This window comes from Motacilla alba, chromosome 10, assembly GCF_015832195.1.
Source record: "Motacilla alba alba isolate MOTALB_02 chromosome 10, Motacilla_alba_V1.0_pri, whole genome shotgun sequence".
NCBI classification, from domain to species: domain Eukaryota; kingdom Metazoa; phylum Chordata; class Aves; order Passeriformes; family Motacillidae; genus Motacilla; species Motacilla alba.
The window spans coordinates 4,609,523-4,630,288 of NC_052025.1; the positions used below are offsets into that span (position 1 = coordinate 4,609,523).

The 20,766-nt window shown below is 40.0% G+C and overlaps 1 protein-coding gene across 2 annotated transcripts in view; it reads left to right on the forward strand.

Moving 5' to 3' along the window:
• SCAPER (S-phase cyclin A associated protein in the ER) overlaps window positions 1-20,766 on the forward strand; it is a 137,834-nt gene that overhangs the window by 26,868 nt on the left and 90,200 nt on the right. For both annotated transcript variants that reach the window (XM_038146645.1, XM_038146644.1), the window contains exons 9-20: window positions 4,432-4,694; window positions 5,100-5,318; window positions 6,873-7,043; window positions 7,513-7,588; window positions 8,030-8,147; window positions 8,478-8,589; window positions 9,032-9,172; window positions 11,512-11,667; window positions 11,814-11,956; window positions 15,428-15,509; window positions 15,624-15,776; window positions 16,930-17,037. In XM_038146645.1, the coding sequence (XP_038002573.1) occupies window positions 4,432-4,694; window positions 5,100-5,318; window positions 6,873-7,043; window positions 7,513-7,588; window positions 8,030-8,147; window positions 8,478-8,589; window positions 9,032-9,172; window positions 11,512-11,667; window positions 11,814-11,956; window positions 15,428-15,509; window positions 15,624-15,776; window positions 16,930-17,037 (1,742 nt within the window). The remainder of the gene's footprint in view (window positions 1-4,431; window positions 4,695-5,099; window positions 5,319-6,872; window positions 7,044-7,512; window positions 7,589-8,029; window positions 8,148-8,477; window positions 8,590-9,031; window positions 9,173-11,511; window positions 11,668-11,813; window positions 11,957-15,427; window positions 15,510-15,623; window positions 15,777-16,929; window positions 17,038-20,766) is intronic.

Here is a 20,766-nt window from a genome sequence, read left to right on the forward strand (position 1 = left end):
TAGGAGCATGTTGTTCTGTGTGTGGGAGGTGGAATCACTTTGGTAAGATCCAGTTATCCCCACTGATGAAAACAGAAGAAAATCTGTGAAGTTTATGTGAAGGGAGCCACAGGGGCTCTTCACATGCATTATTGAAGCAGCTCTGAGGCTCGTGTATCATCTGCTCTGCCCCTTGCCCAGCTAATGCACTCCCAGGAGTTTGGGGCATGTGGGCCTTGGGGGAAGGATTCCCCCTGCCTCCTGTAATGCTCCCTTGCCCACCCAAAGCCCAGCTGGGGCTTAGAGCCACAGGATTTCCCCAGACACTTTTTCTCCAGTGATTTCCAGCAGCATTATCATTAGATCTCACAGTGGTTTTCTGATGTGGATGAGTGGTATGATATTGTATCTGTTTCATGGTTGATGCAATTTCCAAATTTAACTAAGTAAGCCCTTAGGGAGAAAGAAAATGCATTATTTTTCCATATAGCTCTTAATCTTTCCTTTTCTGAATGCATAATTAAATGAGGTTAAATCATCTTATCTCATTTCCCTCGTTAAACTTACTGTTACCCTCAATATTTTAATGAATTTTTAAAAATTGTCTTTCGTGCTTGAGTGTTTTTTTACAATATGAAATGTAGTCTGTTCTTACTGTCTGAGCAATTTCTGCTCGTGAATTCCCTGGTGCTTGTGGTAAAGAGTGAGGTGAGTTATACAAGTATAGAGTGTGTATTGGAAATGGAATAGGTGCTTACACATAAAATAATGTTATTACAAGATTTAGGACAAAGAACAATCTAGAACATGTGAACTTCTCAGAAGCACTAATTTTTTTTTCTGCTGCCCTACTTGAAATCTGGTTGGTTTTTATTGTTATTGCTATCATTATCATCTTTCTTGTATGAATTGCTCGTGTCCATAGCTGTGAATAGATGTTCTCTGCAATGTACCTAAGACTGGAGACCTTGCAGGGTGTCCAGCCCTCTCAGGCAGCTGTCCTGGTTTGGGCTCAGATGGGGCTGGAGTTTATTTATGTGGGGGTTTGTGCAGGAAGTTACTGGCTAGTAAATTTTTTAGGAGGGCTGTGCATCTCCTGAGGTAGAACCCCCAGGAGCTTGCACACAGGTGCCTGGATTTCTGTTTGAGGTGTTCCCAATGAGCTCCTTGGCCAGTTCTTCCAGATGGAGCAACTTCCCAAGAGCCTGGAGGCTGGGAGGGCCCCGAGATGACAGATGGCTTGTCACATCCATGTAACACAAGAGCAGGCAGGGACAGCCAAGTTCACATGAAACTAGAGAATGATCGGGGCAGGCAAATGAATTATTCATTTACAAAGCTCTGGGAGTAATCAAACCCAGCATGTGATATGTAGCCTGTGGAGATGGCTACTGGGCTATAAGAATTCCACACAGAGGGAAAAAATATGGAGGAAGATTGATGCCTTACTGAGTATTAACTTTGTATCTCATTAGATGTGATCTAATGTCAAAAACATATTAGCTTTGCAAACTCTTACTTAAAAACGTGCCTGGAAGTGACTGAATCCTAAACTGCTTGGTGAATTAAAATGAACAGAATCTTCTGGGGCACTGTAATTTTCAGGTGGCACCACACTGTTAAACTGACTCCAGGTAGGTCAGGAGTCTGAATACATACATGAATTAAAAACTGGTTTGTCTTTAAAGAAGTCACCAAACAATATTCTTTCAAATGCAAGTATTTCTGGACTATTAAAATGCTTGGTTGAGTCTTGGGTAATAAATATGAATCTGACAGTGAACAAATGTAAATTAAAAATTGAACATGTATGGCTTTTATGAAAAGATTTGTTCTTACTTTAGTAAGTGTGATTATGGTTTTTCTGTGCTCTGAATAATTTTATTCTGATTCATTCTGTCATTTTAGACTACTAAGAAATATGCCACGAGACAAAGAACAACTAGGCAAGACAGGCAAGAATATTCTTTTTTGGTAGAATAAGCTTTAGTAGATATTAGTACAATTATTAAGATACATTTATATGATTAATATATCTTATCTAGATGTTAGTAAAATTATGTTTAGGTAGTAGATGCAACAAAAGGGTATCCTCTGGTCCTTTTAATGTAGAAAAGATGCTTTTATGTAAAAGGTGGCTTCAGTTTTCAGAACAAATAGAAGTGAAATGTTTCAACAATCTTGTTTTGCCAACGACAAGCAGAAAGAATTGCAGCCCAAAAGTTGCTGCAGTAAAGCAGTGGTGGTTTTTTGGTTGATTTTAGCAGTTCTTCTGAACAATCTCTGTTACTTGCCAGAGAAATTTCTTGGCCAGATTGTGTCCTAAGCCAGATGCAGCAGAGTCTTTGTGGTCCCGTTGGGTACTAAAATGGGTGGGTGGGAGACAAGGTGCCTGGGCAGTCCTTGTCCCAGAGGGTGCAGAGCCAGTTGCTGCACAGGCTGTGAGCTTTCTGCAGTAAATCTGGTTGTGATTCCTGGAGAATTAAACCCCTTTCCCTGGAGAATGGCTGCAGTTAAGATTGTCCCTGAGAGGGCAATATGTTCCCATCACTAGGTCCTGTAGGTAATATTTTTCTATATGAAGATGGAGAAATGAAAAGAAGGCCAAAGTTGCCTACAGGGGTCAAATGGGAAGTCTGTGGCAAAGGAAAATGTAATTGGTGGTTTTTTGACTGCTGTTCTGGTCAGTGGGACATACTGAAATGTGTGCAAATGCACGTGAGGAGAAGACTTTTCGCAGATTCTAATACCAGCTGTGATCTGAAGAGATCAGCCATATTCATTCAGACAGTTTGGGAATTTGGTTTACTTAAAAACAGGCAGTAATTTTTCTAGAGTGAAACTGTCTCAATAGTACAATACCAAATTATTTTTTTGCCTCTGTCATTACCAATATCATGGAGGTTTGTGAACAGTTACATAGTTACGTAAAACCAGCTGTTGCATGAGCTGCTCAGCGAAGATAAATTCCAGCACAGTCCTCTCAAATTCCCTGGTAACTCAGGAGTTACACCAGCTGTTGGGCCAGGCTGCTGTGTTTCATCCTGAGATGTTAAAAGAAGCTGGCAGTTAAATAGCAATGTTTGTAAAATGCTGGATGCCAAGGGCAGCAAAGGATGAAGGTGCTATCAGTTCTGATTTTGGCTTATTTCCAGTTTGCTGGTTACTGCTGCTGTTGGACAGCAGTTCAAGTGCACCTAAAGGATGTTTAGTCCAGTTCATATGTTAAACATTAACGTTTGAGCTCCAGCTCTGGTCTTTATGCCCGAGCTGTATGACTATCTTTGTTAGTAAAAGCTTTAGAAATACCCAGAGAATTGTTTATACAAGTCGTATTCTAGATTATCACCCTCTGTAAAACAGTGTTGGGAATTTTGGCATCTCTACTCCTCCAGGTGAAAGTCATCTCCTACACCCTTCTCCTCTTTTCATGTGAACAATCTTGAAAGCAGCTTTTGCCAGAAGTATGTTGGACAATATATACATAGTTAGTTCTTGAGTTTTTTGCAAGAATTTTTGTTCAGCAAATAGACAGGCCTGAGCTTACCTTTCACACTTGTGTGTTGTTCTGTCAGGCTTCAAAAATCACATACAGTTGTTTCAAGATGTGTGGGAAATTCCATGCTGCTATTAATTGCTGGCCACAAAAATGTTACATATGGAGAAGGAGTTCATCTTGAAATATAGAAATTTGGTTACACCTAGGACCTGATGCTTCAGGCAGACAAATGTAACTTTAAATGGTTTTCAAGTACGTACCAATATCAGAAATGTTGATCAGAAAGCTGTATGTAACAGCTATGTAGAAATCAAAGTAAATTGAAGAAGACTGCTTTTCTATTTTCTCCTTCAGCTTGCAGTCCTATTCTAGCAATATTTTGCTATTTCCTGGAATCCAGGAAAAGCAGTTCTCGAAAAGCTGACACCAATTAGTGTATTTTTGTTATTAGAGTGAAACAAATAGAAAAAGATGTAAAGAAGGCCCTGGCAGAATAGTAAGGATAGTAAGCCACATTTCTGCTTTTCGTGCTAAGTTGTGCTACTTTGTCTGTACTTGCACTTCCACAAAAGGCCTCTAACATAGCTGTTGCTGCAAAGAAGAGCAGATGTTGTTGCTTTGTTGTGCTTTACCATCTCATGAAATAGCAAGGAAAAACATGGCCAGCTTAATTACACCTTGCCTTTTCCCACACCTTTTTGTGCCTGAGCAGCTTCACTCTGCAGTAACAGAACGTGTTCCATGAGTGGAGTTGTCCAGTGTCTGTAACAGCAATAGCATTCCTTGAGGTAAAAAGCTTTGCTGAAGAATATCTCATTGATTTTTTGGGTATTGATTTTTAAAGAGAACATTCTTCTCCCACGACTTGTGTAATCCTGTAAGAATATAGTTGTTTCTAATGTTTCTATTCAGAAGTGCTCCTGTCTGAGAGCGGGGGTGTTTTTCTCACGCAGATCGGAAGGATGCAGAGGGCTGGGAGACAGTTCAGCGTGGAAGGCCCGTTCGATCTCGGTCCACTGCTTTGGCAGCAAAAGCTCCTGCAGCTGCAGAAGCACTGAAGTCCAGAGGTGACAGTGACAAAGAAAACAACATTTCACCACCAGCAGAAAACAAGCATGGGAACTCAGTCATTGGCAATGCTGCATCTGAAAGCACAGAGCTGGTACAGAAGGATCCTTTGCATCACTCTGAGGGTCCCCTTACTGAGCAGACTCAGGTCAGTACATCACTTTGAACCGTTTTCTAACCTTAAATCTTGCAACTTCAGAGCATTTTCTAAAGGTGGTGTTGGCTAGAGCTTTTGTGAACTTACCAGATTGGAAAAGGCTGTTCAAATAATGGTTTTTTCAGTTACATCTATGGAAATGCAGTAGGATGTCAGCACAAATAGGCTAATTAAAATTATGATGCTGTGGACAGCTTTTCCGTGTTTTCCAAAAAGTCAGCATTCATGACACCTCATACATAGATTTCAGGTAGAAAGATCCAACTTTTGCAAGGTAATGAGCACCTGAAATAAGTGACGTTATTTGCATCACTCACTGTTGTTGCCAGGTATTTCCTTAAAATTTGACTCTGACTTTAAATCCATTTCGTTAATTTTGCAAATGCCTCTTGTTAGTTCCCAGCCTCGGAAGCCAGTGGGAGCACTGGCACAGCATTGCAAGGGGATTCCTTAGAACCAGCTCCTGAGATGCCTCCAGTTCTCACCAGCGCTGACTGCAGTTCAAAAACTCTGCAGATGAATGAGGCTTCCCCCCAGAGCACTGGCTGTGCAGACTGGCATCAAACAGAAAAAGCTAAATCTGAAACTGAAATGGATCCCGCAGATATTTCAAATGTGAGTGCTGCCAGATTGGTAAGAAACTCATAAGATTTGTGAGAGAATAATAAATCTAAGCCTTCATTTTCTCAGTCTGTGTTGGACAGTGTATGCTGTTAGCCTTATGTAAAAACTGTAGAAAAATCTATGAGGTACCTACTGTAGGAAAAATAAATTGTTGCACAGATACTTTTTGTTGTAGAATTTAATTCTGGTAAAGTTTCGGAACTTAAACTAGAAAGATAAAAGTGTGTTGGAATAAATAAATCTTTGCTCTCATTACTTATTTTAATAATGTTTGTGTTAATTTTTCATTTCCTTCCACTAGCAATCATTTTAAGTCACGCTCTCATTAAAGTCTTACTTCAGTTTTGCTCATCATTCAAACTGGAAACATGTGGGATATCAATATTCTGTTAGAAACAAAGTCAGACCTCTGCCTTTTCAGACTTGCTGAGCTGCTCTGCTGAGTCTTCCTTTACAGCAAGCAATTTGGAGGAATGCCATTCTTAAAGCAAAAAGCATGAAGTCAGTTTTCTGTTTTTATCTGATTTCCCAAAAGGGTCTCAGGGTGTATCTGCTTCACTGGGATTCTCTTGAGTGGAGAGTTACAGTAATGTTACATAAAATCCAGATTATACTTTTTTTTTTGGGGGGGGGTTTAGGGGTTTGTGTTCATTTTGGTTTGGTTTTGTTTTGTCAGAAACTACATTAAAATTCTGATTTGCAGAAGTTTTCCTGTAAATCCCTTTTCCTTTAACTTTTGCAAACTGGAGTCCTGCTAGGTAATTTCCAAGTCAAGTACCTGTTTGCTTTTAGAGCAGATTTCAAGCATCTCACCCAGTAACATTGTTTCAGATGCTCAGTTATTAGCAGTTCAGGATGCTGCCAGGTTGGTGGGACCTGTGTCCCTTGGAAGCATTTTACCGCCCCAGATTAGACTGCTTTAAACCCCAGTTTGTGTATTGTGGTGCACTGTTTGGTACTGGAGTGGAAGTGGTCTGGTAAATGCTGGACACTAGAGAAGAAAAGACAATCAGCATATCCAGGCTTACATTTTTGCCCCACTCTTCTGTCATTCGTGTTGGAAAACAAGTACAGCCTGAGATTCCGTTGTATTAACTATGGTGAAATTTCCAGATACAGTTCATGCAGATAATTTCCATCTTTAAATAATACTTTTGAGCATGGTTCCTTTTGTAGAGGTGACAGCATGGCATGCACTCATGTCTCAGAGTATGCCTTGCTTAGTCCCTAAGAGTAAGTATTTAAAACAGTAATTGCAGGAGAACTGTCTTTGTGCTTTTAGTGACAGGGTTGGTAGAATAAGTTTTTTCATTATATAAATAATTAATTTTGTGTTTCAGGTAGTTACTAAGTGAGTTAATAGTTGCTAACACTTTTTAGTGGGGTTTGTATTTTCAGCTACTTTCACAGAATATGTCAGTAAAAAACCTGTAAGTAAAGAGAAGTTGAGCAAAATATCATGCAATTCATGTTAATTATATGGAATCCTCCCTTTTGTGCCTGCTACTGATTTTGGTTATTTTTCTGGTGTCACGTTTCCTCCAGTCCATGGCAGAAGTCCTGGCTAAGAAAGAGGAGTTAGCAGATCGGCTGGAGAAGGCCAATGAAGAAGCCATTGCCAGTGCTATTGCAGAGGAGGAGCAGTTAACCAGAGAGATTGAGGCAGAGGAAAACAATGACATTAACATCGAGACTGACAATGACAGTGACTTCTCTGTGAGTGTCCAGTTCATTGTACTGTACCCCATTCCCTGGTAAAGCTTTGTTGTCAGTGGAGAATGAATGTAGAATTTTTAGTGGTTTTTTTGGTGTTGAAGCAACCTGTTTGACGTGTGCCATGTAATAATTATCCCCTGCTGAGGGATATTTAGTCTTACTAAACTCAGCAGCACTGTGCTGCTGAGTGGTGCAGAGCCCTCTGAGCTTGCAGTCAATGTCCTGCTGCTGATTTCTGGGTGCAAAACAGGGGGAGCTGAGACTTGTTACATTCATTGCTACTGTGGAAGAGTAGATGAAGCAAAAGTCTTAACTTTTACTGTCAGAGTGGGAACAGCATTGACCTTTGGGGAGGCCAGTTCTGTTTGGAAACATTGCTGCACTTTGCTGAGTTGGCACTGTTTAATGTGTGTGTGCACCTGCGAGTTAAGGTTCATGTTTTTACTGTCTGGTTCATATTAAATTTCAGGCTAATATGGGCAATGGAACCATATCCTTCTGTGGTTTGTCTATGGACTGGAATGATGTTCTGGCAGATTATGAAGGTAAATTTTTGTATTTTACTGTGCTCACATGGAAATCTAAAATTTAGAAAAATGCCTGTTTTATTCATGGCCACTTAAAAGTTTCAGAAGTTTGCCCAACACATTCCAAGTAATGTTATCTTCTCTGTTGTTTCCTGGGGAAAGATGGACTTTGTGTTCAGACTGTCTCTGTGTCTCATTGTTCTTCAGTTCTCTTTCTGCATCTCGCTATTAGAATTTTATGGTTTTTAATCCAGTTTTATATTATCATCTGGATAAAAGTTTAATAAAATCATTAAGCATTAAAAAAGGACAGGTATTAAAGATGCTTCAAGTCTGTATTTGCACCTAGGCCCAAGGAAACCCATCTGAGAGACAACTAGAGAGGCTAATCCTTATTATTGGCATTTCTTGTAGAAAAGTGTGTTTAAATTATCCCCACCTTTGTTTTTATCTGTCCAGCTCGTGAGTCGTGGCGCCAGAGCAACTCCTGGGGAGACAGAGTGGAGGAGGAGCCCGCACGTCCCCCCGGCCACGGGATCCACATGCACGAGAAACTCTCCTCACCCTCACGCAAGAGGTGCTGCGCTTGGTGCCTGCCTGGGTCAGCCTAACTCAGCCTAACTAACCACCTAACTCATGGCTGCTGCAAACTCTTCCAAAATCTACTCTCCCTGAGTCTCTGGTGGAAAGTGCTACAGAAATCTCTCTGTGTTTTTTCATGAGTAGGCTGGTACTTCATTGTCCGCTAACTAAAGAAGTCCAAAAGAACAGAATTCACATTTACAGGAAATAATTGCCCTCCAGTGGCCTGTTTGTTTTCTCTTAGTGAAATGCCATAGAAATGTTTGCTATGCTGTCGGTTAATACTGTCTAACTTGCTTTTGCTCTTCTTTGGTTTTATTAAAAGAACAATAGCAGAATCCAAAAAGAAGCATGAGGAGAAACAAATGAAAGCTCAACAGCTGAGAGAAAAGCTACGTGAAGAAAAGACACTGAAGCTTCAGAAATTAATGGAGAGGGTAAGCTTTCTGTTGATATCAAGGGCTGCTCTGCTGCCTTGCAGGAAAGTATTTTTTCCCACATAGTAGACATATTAGAGATTCAAACTAGTGGTGAAATGAAGTTGTCATCTGCATCTGAGTTTACATAGTTTTCACAGCTGACTTGTGCATCACAGCAATTAAAGAAAGCATTATTTCAAATCATGAACTTCTTGACTATTTTATAGGAGACGATTTCAGATTCAGGGAAGGTATGACAGGAGGAGAAATGTGTTGCATGTATTCAACAGAAATGGTAAAACTCACCAAACTGAAGCGGTGTACTTTGAATTAAACTTAAGGCAGGCTTTGTGTAGGGCATGAAAATATTTTATTACTGTAAAGAAAGCTTCAAGGATTAGAAAATTCAGGCCCTGTTGTCAGATGTTGAGTTAGTGATGAATCGACTCCTTGTGTATAGGAGAAAGATGTGAGGAAATGGAAAGAAGAATTGTTAGATCAAAGGCGCAGGATGATGGAGGAGAAGTTACTCCATGCAGAATTCAAACGTGAAGTGCAGCTACAAGCAATTGTGAAAAAAGCACAAGAGGAAGAAGCTAAGGTGGGTGACTTTGTTTTCAAAGGACTGTTAAATAGCTATGCTTTTGTAAATGTTGTACCTCAGAATGCTCTGAACTAGTTTGTGAAGGGCAGTGCAGTTTAGATACTAACACGTGTGAGCCATGAAGCAGATAAATGCTGATGTCTCAATGGTGCACTTTTCTCTGACACAGCTTAAAATTAATTAGCTGTTGTTAGACATCATGGTGGGTTTGTGTGGGAGAAAAGATGGGTTGTAAGAAAGAGCTGATCATTATCTTGCTGCCTTTGTTCCTCACAGTGTGGCAGCAATTTTGGTGATACCTAGTCCTCCTGGAAGGACGAGAAGATCTAATGATCAATTCTCTGCTTTTCCAGCTCCATTGGGGAGCTCATTTTTCTTCTCCTTTGTTAAAAAGCTATTCCAGATCCAGCATTCTGTGTCCTTAAACAGTAGTTGTGTTGCTGTGTTTTGTACCACTGATGTGGAGCAGCTGGGAATAGACAGAGATCTGCAGTTAGTATGTGGCAGCTATTCTGAATTAAGTATATTTAGTGCTCTTCTGACTTAATACATAATTCCACAAGGCAGTCACTAGATGGATGCTTTTTGGTTTGCTTTCTTCATACTACTTTGATAAAATTTTTAGTGGTTTAAACCCAGCTAGCAGCTAAGCACCACACAACTGCACACTTATTCTGCCTCCTGCCCCCTGGGATTGGGGGGGAAAGGAGAAGAGAGAATCAGAAGTGTAAAGGTAAGAAATCTCATGGGTTGATACAGAAACAGTTTAATAACTGGGTGGGGAAAAATCAGTTCAAAGAAAAAGGAATATAACAAAGAGGGATAAATGATAAAGAAAGACAAATGATGCAAAAGGAAACAATTGCCAGTCCCCGAGAACTGGCCCCACACCAACTTTCCCCCAGTTTTGTTGCTGCACTGATGTCCTGTGGTCTCAGATATCCCTTTGGTCCCTTGGCCTTGATGCTGTGCAAGCTCTGCTCAACAGTAACTAAAACATCCCTGTGTTGTCACCATAGTTTCCAGCGCAAATCCAAAACATAGTCCCATCCTAGCTGCTGCAAAGAGAATTAACTCTATCCCAGCCAAAAGCAGCATAAAAGAAATGAAGTATTTTATTTTAAGGTCTGTTTTTCCCAAGTGAAGGTACATGTATCTCCTTGAAACTGTTTCATTATATGATGAGCATGTATCTCAGCAGTGATTGATGCAGCTGTTCATTTGTGTTTCAAGATGAGCACAACAAAACTGATTGCACTTTCTTACTTAGTTGCTGTTTCTCTCTTGGATTAAAAGGATTTCTAGACTGCCTAATTCAGTCTGCCATACATTGATTACTATTCCATTACACCAGTGTAACTTCTGTAATTATACTAACTAAATCACACTTGCCATAGTTCCCCAGATAAGCAGATGTTTCACATATTGTGTGTTTAACTGTGTGGCATCTGCTGGCTCATGAGGTTCTTGTTTTCTGGAAATCAAGGTTAATTGGGCCAGAAGGCTTTAGAGAAATAGCTGATGGGTAGGATAGCTGCAGACCTTGGTAACTGTTGCTGCCCAGTTGGTTATCTAAATTCCCAGTGCTTGCTTGTTCACTGACCTGTAAAAGCCATCCTGTAAATGGATTCTAGTCAGTAAACAAAGTTACAAACATGATCCTACCACCCTTTTTCTTGATCTGTTTTTGTCTGTCCGTGTGTGTTCTCTTTACCTGTTTTATTTAGTGTACACATTGAAGTTTTTTGAGCTAACCTTTTCTTACTAGTTTTTGTTCTTATGTATTGCACTGTCCTGTGGTTGAAAAACATAGTACATGTTCATGAAACAGGCTCTATGGATAAGAAATATTAGACCACGAGTCTGTTTGATTTTTTCTTATTCATACTATGTATACTTTCACTTTTTTGATCAGTAAATTCACATGTATTTAAAGTTAGCTCAAAAGCCCTGTTGGATTCTGCTAGCACTTGTGTATTTTACTGATTCATCCATCTGGGTTTTAATATTACACATTTTGTGACTGAGAGAATGGACTGGTGAGGTCTCGATGCTGATAGAATTGAGAGAGCTTTTCTGTATTTTACCCAAAGTTTCTTGTTTCTCTGAAACAATTCAAATTTTCTTTTTCAATTCCATGGGCTGTCTTGTTAAAACAAACAAAACAATAAAAAATCATTACAAGACCTAAAGATTTATTCTCAAGTTGATGGTTTTCCAACTCATTCTGGAGAAATGTCCCACCAGTTTAATAATTAACAAATGGATGAAATTCTCCAAGACTAAACCTATCTCAACTTCTTGGGTCTTTTCTTACGCTTTCTGATTGTCTTCAGGTCAATGAAATTGCTTTTATAAACACCTTGGAAGCTCAGAACAAGCGCCACGACGTGCTGAACAAACTGAAGGAGTACGAGCAGCGCTTGAACGAGCTGCAGGAGGAGCGTCAGCGGAGGCAGGAGGAGAAGCAGGCGCGGGACGAGGCAGTTCAGGTAGGATGGCTCTGGAGCTGCAGGGGCACAATGAAATACGGGTTTGTGTTTCAGTTTGGCTCTGCAGACATTAAAGTACAGTTTCTCTTAATTCCTGTGTGTTTCACAACTAAAGGAGCAACGAGAATTCCTTTTTTCCTGGCTAGGAGCGCAAGAGAGCCCTGGAAGCGGAGCGGCAGGCCCGGGTGGAGGAGCTGCTGATGAAGAGGAAGGAGCAGGAAGCACGCATTGAACAGCAGAGGCAAGAGAAGGAAAAAGCACGAGAAGATGCAGCACGGGAGAGAGCCAGGTAACTCTGCAATCGTTTCTTTGGTTCCCTTCACCGTTATCCTCCCCAGCAAACTGCACCTTCTCTGCGGCAGCAGGACCTTCCTGGGTTGTCAGGCTTAGGATTTTAAAAAGGATCTTTAATAAGAATGCTTGATGAATGGCTTGAAAGAAGAAATCAGGTCAGGCATCATAAATTCTGTAGTACGTTTTTGTATTCCTTACGTACATGCACAATAGAAGTTGTAAGGCTGTATTTTATTATATTCGTCTTAGTTTTATTGCAGACAAGACCTTGTAATAATTTGCCTTTTTCATATTTCACCTTAGTTTTCAAAGGAAACAAGATTTATGTCCCTGTGTTCTCCATTTCCTCCACTCTCCAGAAACTTTTGGATTTACTGGCATCAATTTGATTTCACATTGTTGTAGACACCAAAGATTACATTTGTGAAGCACGCAGCCAAGAAGTCAGGCTTCATTAATTCTGCTGCCTGTGAACTACTTGGTTTATAGTTTTGCCCATAATTAAAAGTTCATAAAGAGGACTTCACATGGACTCTTCTCTCTCTTCCTTTTGAGGTGCAGGGAGAATGAATGTTGGTGTGCAAGACGGGTTTACTTTCCAGTCTGATGCAGTCTGATATATTCTACTTCTTTAATTTACCAAATTCTCTTTGTATTCACCTCCTATTTCTCCCTCATTTCCTGCAGTTCCCCTGCCACAAGCATTCCTTAAAACCTTGGTAAAAGTTAAAGTTTTTTCTGTGATGGGTGTTTGCTACTGGTTCTTGATAAGTTTTTAATGTCATGGCTTGTTTTCTTCAAAATTGTCACAGAGGGGATTTTTTTTTCCCCGAAGTAAAATATTCAGAAATGTATTGATCACCTTTCATCTTCTGAAGTCCTGAGTGACATCATAAGGAGATTCAGCTTTCCATTAGAAGTGTAATGAATTCTGGGCAGGATCTGTAGCCTTTGCTGGGGCTTCATGGACCTTTCCTCAGTGTATTGAGCCAAAATCACCTGAGGTTGAGCGAGTTGGAAGGGATCCTCCAGGATCTTATACTCATTTGCAAATACTTGAGGAAGATTAGGACAAATGGAGAATTTGGTTATGCTGTTTTGGGAAGATAGACCCTGCCTGTGTGAGGCTTCTACATCTTTCTGAAATTTGAGGAAACCCTCAAAGTAAGCAAATGGCTGATAATTGCCCTAGTGACATCTTTGTCTTCTAAGGCCTTCTACAGTGAGATCCTCTTGAAAATCTTCAAGCATAAAATTCCTTACTCCTTGAGTTTAATCAGGGTTAAATCTGCCCCATCCCTTTGTTGCACCCTATTCATTTCCTTATGACTTGTGAGGAGAAGCAGTTTCCATTTGCCTTCTGCTGCTATTGTGCGTCAGCAAATCTCTGTGTTTGTTGCTCTAACGCTCAGTTTTTAAACCCTTTGTACTTGATACTGCAGTACCGTGCTTGCACTTGTTTTTCTTTTTTTTTCTTTGCCAGATATTGATTACATGAGAGATTTTTTCTTTTTTTCTTTTCCTTTTTTTGTTGATAATTTTGAGAAAGAGTAGGAAAGAATTCATGTGGTGCCTTACAATGTGGTGATTGTGTTCTGTCAGTCATTGCATCCCCTAATAACAGTTCTGAGGTTTCTCTACCATAGCAGAGTGAGGACAGGACTCAGGGTCCTGGCTTTGAAACTCAGGGAGGGATGAGCTTGACAGGAATCTGGCTGTCCTGTCCCTTCTGTCCTGGATTGCAGCGTGTTTTGGTGCAACCTTGGAGGTATCATTTGGTGTTTTGTTGGTTTTTTTTCCTGCAGCTAGGATTTGGCTTGTATCCTGAAGATTTAATACTGACTGGAATGAGCAGTTTTCCTAGTATCTGCTTAAAGTTTCTTTGGTATAACTTTACCATGTGCATCTGTGGGTGATTAAAACATCTGTATGAATGGAATAGTGTACTTAAAACTGACTTCAAAAGCCCCTCTGCCCTTAACTTGTTTCCAGTAAAGCTTTAATTGTCATTTCAAAGTCTTTTGTATTCCAGAGAGTTGAAATCCACAATACAGAAAATGTTGTTCTTGTCAATAGAAATCATAAAACTGTATAAAGTATCCTAACCATGGAAAAAGAATGCTTTTCAGAAAGGTTTGTGCAGGAGTTGTGTTGATGCTCTATAAATGGAAACTTGAAATTTTTGTTTCAAAGGCAAAACATTATTACCCCGAAGTATGAAATGGTGATAATCTGTTGTAGTTTGTGGCATTAAACAAATATGTAAAAATGCAGACTGAAAGAAACAACTAAAATAAGCTTGTAGTTCAGTTTTCCTTTCTGTGCCTCAGGGATGATAATGCATAAAGTACCTAATGCTTCTCATCCATAATCTCCTCCCCATCCCTCCCACACCCATAGTGATTGGAAGAGTTCACTTTTTCTCTCTGAAAGAACAATTTTTAGTGTTTATCATTTGATTTACTTCATCTGCTGTCTTCTTTCTTATCCACTTTTATATTTTCTGTGGCTTTTTGTTTTAAAAATGTTACTTCTACATTTATGGAACTGATCTTGTTTTTTTCCTATCAGATTTCTGTTTAAAAATCCAGACAAACAGGAATCCACACATGACAAAATCCATTGCTCTTTGGATAATAGTCCTTATGTCAGACTCTCTAGTTCTGCCACTCAGGCTCCTTTAATTTTGGAATGCTTTTGGAAAAGATGGCTGATGGCTTTGGTTGACTCCTCCACAGCTCAGTTTTACCCAGAGCCTTCATTATGTCTTTGGCACTTTAGACCTGCCAGGCTTCTCTCCCATCACATTTTACAAATTTTGTTTGTATTAACAGCATGAGTAGCTGACTTTCTTCCTGTTTAGGATTTAGTTGCTCCCTTGGCTCTCTGACCACTAGGAAGTTGTTCTTGATTAAACTTCTGCCTGCAGGTTTCTGCTTAATGGTCATGGTTACAAGTCAAGTTACTCCCCTTGTTCTTTTCTCAGAAAAACAATCTAAATCTCTTCAACAGGGTGATGCTGTTGGTCAGAGTTTTCTCTGGGAGTTTCTATATTTAAATTTGTACCAATGAACATTTTATAAAGCACTGCCCTGAACGTTGCAAAGGGGGCTTTTCAGTTTCTCGTCTGCTCTTCCCCATGGATTCAGTGACTGCAGCCCTTGGCTGAAGAATGGTGACAGGGTTTCACATTCCTCACTCTTTTGTGGCATCTTCTTGACTATCACTGCTCTGTTTGGGACTGAGGTGTGATCCAGGTTCTGCTACAGAGGTTCAAGTGTCTGTCTTTATTAAGTCATTCAAATGAAAACATCCGGATTCTCAAAGTTGTTTTTTGTTGTTTTTCTTTTGTTCTGAACCATCTTCAACTTCATTTTTGGGTTTTCTTGTTCTGCACTCCAGACATAAATGTGTCAGTATTATTCATGCTTTGCATTCATACGAATTCTCCCTCTCTTTTGGTTAGAGATCGAGAAGAAAGGCTGGCAGCTCTTACTGCAGCTCAGCAAGAAGCCATGGAAGAACTGCAGAAGAAGATTCAACTGAAGGTATAAAAGGATACATTAGTTGAAAAACACATCAATATTTCTTTGCACAGTTCAATTCCATTTGCTGTCATTCAATGTGTTTTCTCTTCGTTGCTTTGTTTATTTTCCATTCAGCACGATGAAAGTATTCGAAGGCACATGGAACAAATTGAACAGAGAAAAGAGAAAGCAGCTGAACTCAGTAGTGGAAGACATGCTAATACTGACTATGCACCAAAGCTCACACCCTATGAGCGAAAGAAGCAGTGCTCACTGTGCAATGTCATGGTGAGTTGGGCTGAGGGGACACTGCTGGAATTGCAGGACCAACCCCATGAAGCTGCAAGTTCTACTTCACTCACTTGCACGTTTACTGTATCCCTGCTCTGCTTTTGTAAAAAGTGCATCTTATCCTTCTGTCCCTGGGTTAGGGAAGATTTAAAAGAGCTGTAGATTTGGGGGTAGAATGGAGACTCGGGGCAGTGCTCATTTGTTGGCTGTCTGCTGAGAGAAGCAAGAACTCGGGAGCATCAGATGGAAGAAGGTAGTTTAAAGATAGATTTAAAGCAAAGTAAAGAATGTGGTCCTTTACATAGCAGGCAGCTGAGCTGGGAACACCTTGTTGTAAGATGCTGTGGGTATTTGAATTTCCTCTGAGTTCAGAGGCTGATTAGTTAAGTGTAGTTGGACTGAAATTCACAGAGAAACCACATCAAGCTCAAGAAGTTCTTGAATTGAGTTTGGTTGGACGCTTGAAAGTGTTGGACAGGAAGAGGAGTGTTCTCTTTGTCTCCTCTCTCCCTTTGGTGTCTGATTTTCTTGGTCTCTGTTGGAAGCCAAGGACATTGCTTGGCAGTGTCCCAACCTCAGCCGGGGCTCTGTGCCTGTGCTGCCCTCCCTGTCCCAGGAATGGTGGGGGAGAGAAGCCACACAGCCACTAGGCCAGAGCTGGGAGATCTCCTACTGATAACTGCTTTCACTGCTTTGCAGAGACTGTGCATTATCAGTGCCTTACATGCCTCTGAGCATTATTTCTCTGTAATTGCTGCATTAAGCAAGATTGCATGGGATCACCTCAGGCAGTGCTGGAACAGAAAGTCAGGCTCAGCAGGCTGGAGTCTTGTGTACTCACTCACTGATCTTGCATTTCAGAATGAAACTCCAATATATAAAATCAGATTGAAGTGAAAATGAGAGGAGAGCCAAACGTATTTTTTAATCTATTATAACCCTGCTGGCTAGCAAATCATTCTGTAATTTACTGTTAAGTCCTGCATAAAAGATATTTATGTAAATTAGCCTGAGGAGTGAAGTACTGTGCTAGAATTTCTGAGCATACCCCTGACAAACTGGCATGTTTTATATTACGTTTAAAGTACTGTTATTTATATATTATTGAATTTGCAAAGGAAAAATAACTGTTAAGTTATTGTCATTACAGATTTCATCAGAAGTGTATCTTTTCAGCCACATTAAAGGGAAAAAGCACCAACAAGCTGTGAGAGAAAACAGTAGCATACAAGGACGAGAGCTTTCAGATGAAGAAGTGGTAAGTTTTGTGCTATTTTTTCTGTATTACTCCTGGTTTTAAATGCCATTCAGCTGAGTAGCCTATGAAAGTCTTGAAAAAGGAGTTGAACAAAACTGTTTCTGTTAGCATGGGGATCACAGCAGACTACCAATGAAAAGCAGTGAAGGAAACAGTGCATTGACATACTGCAGGTAATTGCCATTTGAAGTTGGTTCTTTATAAAATGTGACTCATTGCTTTTCTGTTAATCAAAGGCATTTTTCATGTCCCTACATTTATCTTTTCATCCTAAAAAATCCTATACATTACAGTTGTCACCATCCTGCTATTTTCTTTGTTTCTTCTTTTTGTTTAAAATCTTTTAGTCCTTTTCTAGGTGAGCAGGTGTGCCATCCTGTGCATCAGGGTCCATAATGCTGAAAACTGTAGTGCTAAATTACTTCAAAATGTAAGATTTGAGCCATTTTGAAAGTATTAATATTGCTAGAAGAATAATAGTTTTTCAGTAGCTTCTTTAGAAGAGCTGGCATTTAGAGTGACTTTGAGAAGGCATTGGGGATTTTATACTTTACCAGAGGCTACTCTTCTGTAGAAAGGGCATCTGCATAGTTGTCTCATGTAATTTTTTGTTGCTGCTGCCAGAATTCAGCTACAGTATTAAGTCAAGGGATTTTTAATTAGAATTTGGGTTCTGCAACATCCAAAAGATTTATGAATGCCCCTGTATTATATCTGTCAGGTTTTAGGAGGAAATAGTGTGCAGGCCAGTTCTTCAGCACTGATTCAGATTGAACTTGGATTTGGAAATCTGTTTCCAGCTAGGCTGATTCAGATGGCACTGTCCAGTAGTTCTGATTTTTTCACTTTGCTTCACAGTTCTTTTACTGTTTTTATTTACTGAAATCTTCTCTTTGCTTTCAGCTTCTTGCATCTGGTTGTAACATGTTTTCCTTTTTAAAAAGCTTTGGAGAGTTAGGTCTCTGAAGTACTGGAATCCACAGAGGTGGTTATCACTGAAAAAGCAGAAAAAGATAACTGGAGAGGCACAGTAGTCTGGAGGAATAAATGTTTGTGGAATTGCTCTTTCCTGCCCCTTCCCAGCTGTAATGAAAGTACCTAAACTGGTTTCTCAGTTTCTTTCTTCCTCTTGGACAGTGGTTAGTGGGAGTTGTGTGGTTTTGGATTTTAGGTGCCAGGCTTGCCTGGTGTGAGACGTTTCCATACTTCACCTGTTTGCCTGGAGATGCCAGCTGGGACATTTCCCAGAATCTGTCCTGTTGTGGGCACTCCCAGGTGTGGATTGACGTTTTCTTGGATCTCTCTGGCTTTTGCTGGTACCTGTCTGGCCGCTGGTGCCTGAAGTGTGCTTCTTGCTGGGCAGCTGGCTCAGAAGAGTCTGGAGGAGCACTGGGCTGGATTTCTTTGTGACTGGGCATTACACGCTGTCCACATCTCACTTGATAGCTGAGCAATTCCAGTTTCTGGAGAACAGTATCAGGTACTGACAGTGCCTTTGCACCCCGCTGGGGAAACAGAAGTTCCACTAGAGGGCACAAAGATCCTGATTTTTGTGCCTAAATCCAGGGTTTCTCAGCAAAACATTTTGATGAGAGCTTAAGACCTAGTTGAAGGTTAAATGTATGTATTTCTTGAATAATGCTTAGTGCAGGAGAGAGAGGAGAGAGCAATTCTATCTGAATGAACAGTTTGAGAGTTACTATAGCAGATTGCAATATCCTTAATCAAGATGGTGCATAGTATTTGGCATACTGGCAATGTATGGATGCCTCCATTGTTAGTATTTTACGTATTATTCATGGCTATATTTCAGTTAGTCCAAGTATAAAATTCTGAGCTGTATTATCGTAACCTGAAATTTTCCAGGTCTGAGGCTTTCTCTGCTTTTTATTACATTTTTTTTTTGTTCAAAGAGCAGTAGTAAGATGCTCATTATAGATCTGGGCATTGTAGAGGAGGAAAGCAGTTTTACTAATCAGAGCGATCTGCTTTGTGTATCCCTTCATTCAGCAAGCATAGTTAATGCCAACCTCACAACTAAAGCATTCAGTAACTTCTCGAGTTTTGAAATACTTGAGAAAAAATTCCCAAGTTTTATGCAGAAGTGAACCCATATTCCAGGGAAGCTTTGCAATAGTCATAGTTACTTGTTTATCACCGGTTTCAATTTTTCAGTCAGTGAAGGTAACTCTAGTGAGAACACACTTGTGCTACTTAAAGTTATTACTTGTCATCTGTGATGTCTTTAGATTATATATGTCTTGTTTGTGACCCTTCTTCTTTGACATAAAAGATTTCATTTATATCACCTTTGACCTAATAAAATTTCACCTTTAACCTATTGCACTTGACACCTCAGATAACTTACTCTTGATCTTTGACTCATTTTGTGTTCAGCCTCTTCAGTATATTAGCTAGCTGCCTGGAAAGAAAGCTTTTATAAAATTCTAATCCTATAATAGAATTTCTTTACTATTACTTGGGAAATCACAAGATTTGAAATACTTTAATTTTGTCCATATTGGTACCTCAGATTTAGGTGTCTCCTCAAGGCTTTGGAAACTGATTGAAGCAAATGATTGTATAATTTTTCTTCACACAGTAAGGATTTTTCTTGGTTAATTTGACTGTAAGCAAAAAGTAAAAAACTTCTTAATGTTCATGGACACTGATTCCTCTGGGCCAGTTGGGTGGTAGTAGTTGATCCTGCTAGAAATAAAAAGAAGCTGCTGTATTCTAGGGTTTTTCTCTTTGCTGCAATGTCTATAAATTCTGTAATTTTAGAGACATTTTCAGAGGTAAAAGCAGACTTCATGTTGGAGCAGTGTCCCACTGGTTTGGCATTAAGTGCTTATTGTGCTTAATTCCAGCATGTCTGGTGCAGGAGCTGACAGCTGGGATTAGACCGTCAGGAAGGTGAATTCATTTGTGGATGTGAAACATACAAAGAAAATAGTTTTGCTGTGAATGAAGATACAAAAATGAAAAAGCACGGAGTTCATTCTCAGATTGTGTGGCAGCTTCATTGCACATCAGCCTTTTGGGTTTTCTTCATTTGGGGCTCTATTAGTCTCCAGCTGAAACAGTTGTAGCTTTCTTACAGCAAACAGCTCTTGCTTTTCTAACAGTGCTTATCCTGTAAAAGCAAATTAAGTTCTGTTCACATTGGTTACTTCCTTTGAAACTTTGCTTTTGTCTGGCCTCTTGTAGATACATTAATTCACCTAGGTGGTAAAACTGGCAGCAGGCTGAGAGTCATCTTCAGTATATTTCTGAGGCTTTCAGTGCTCCCACTGGCCCACATCCTTTCAGCATGATCTCCAGTGCAGTAAGAGTGTGCTGCCTGCATTATCTCTCTGCTTAAGTGCCTGGCTGCTTCCATCAAACCCTCAGCTTTGCCTGCTTTTGCAGTGCCATTTTCTGTGCTATTGATTTCCCATCCTCTCTCTCAACATCCACCTTGCTTTTAGTTCAGCAAAGGATGTAAACAGTGTAAGCAATTTGCTTTCATTGACTTCACTGGAATCAATTAGTATGTTGGTAGTCCTGACTAATTGCTTTGCTGAATGAAAGCCTGTGTGACACAAAGGCCTCACTGAAAAGGTGCCTGCAAAAGCCACAGGACAACACCTGGTGGTTTCATTAGGCTGAGGAGTCTCTGCAAGGACCTTGTAGACGTTTTCTACTTGTAGCTCCTACAGATTTTAGGAGCTACAGGCACTTTTTATG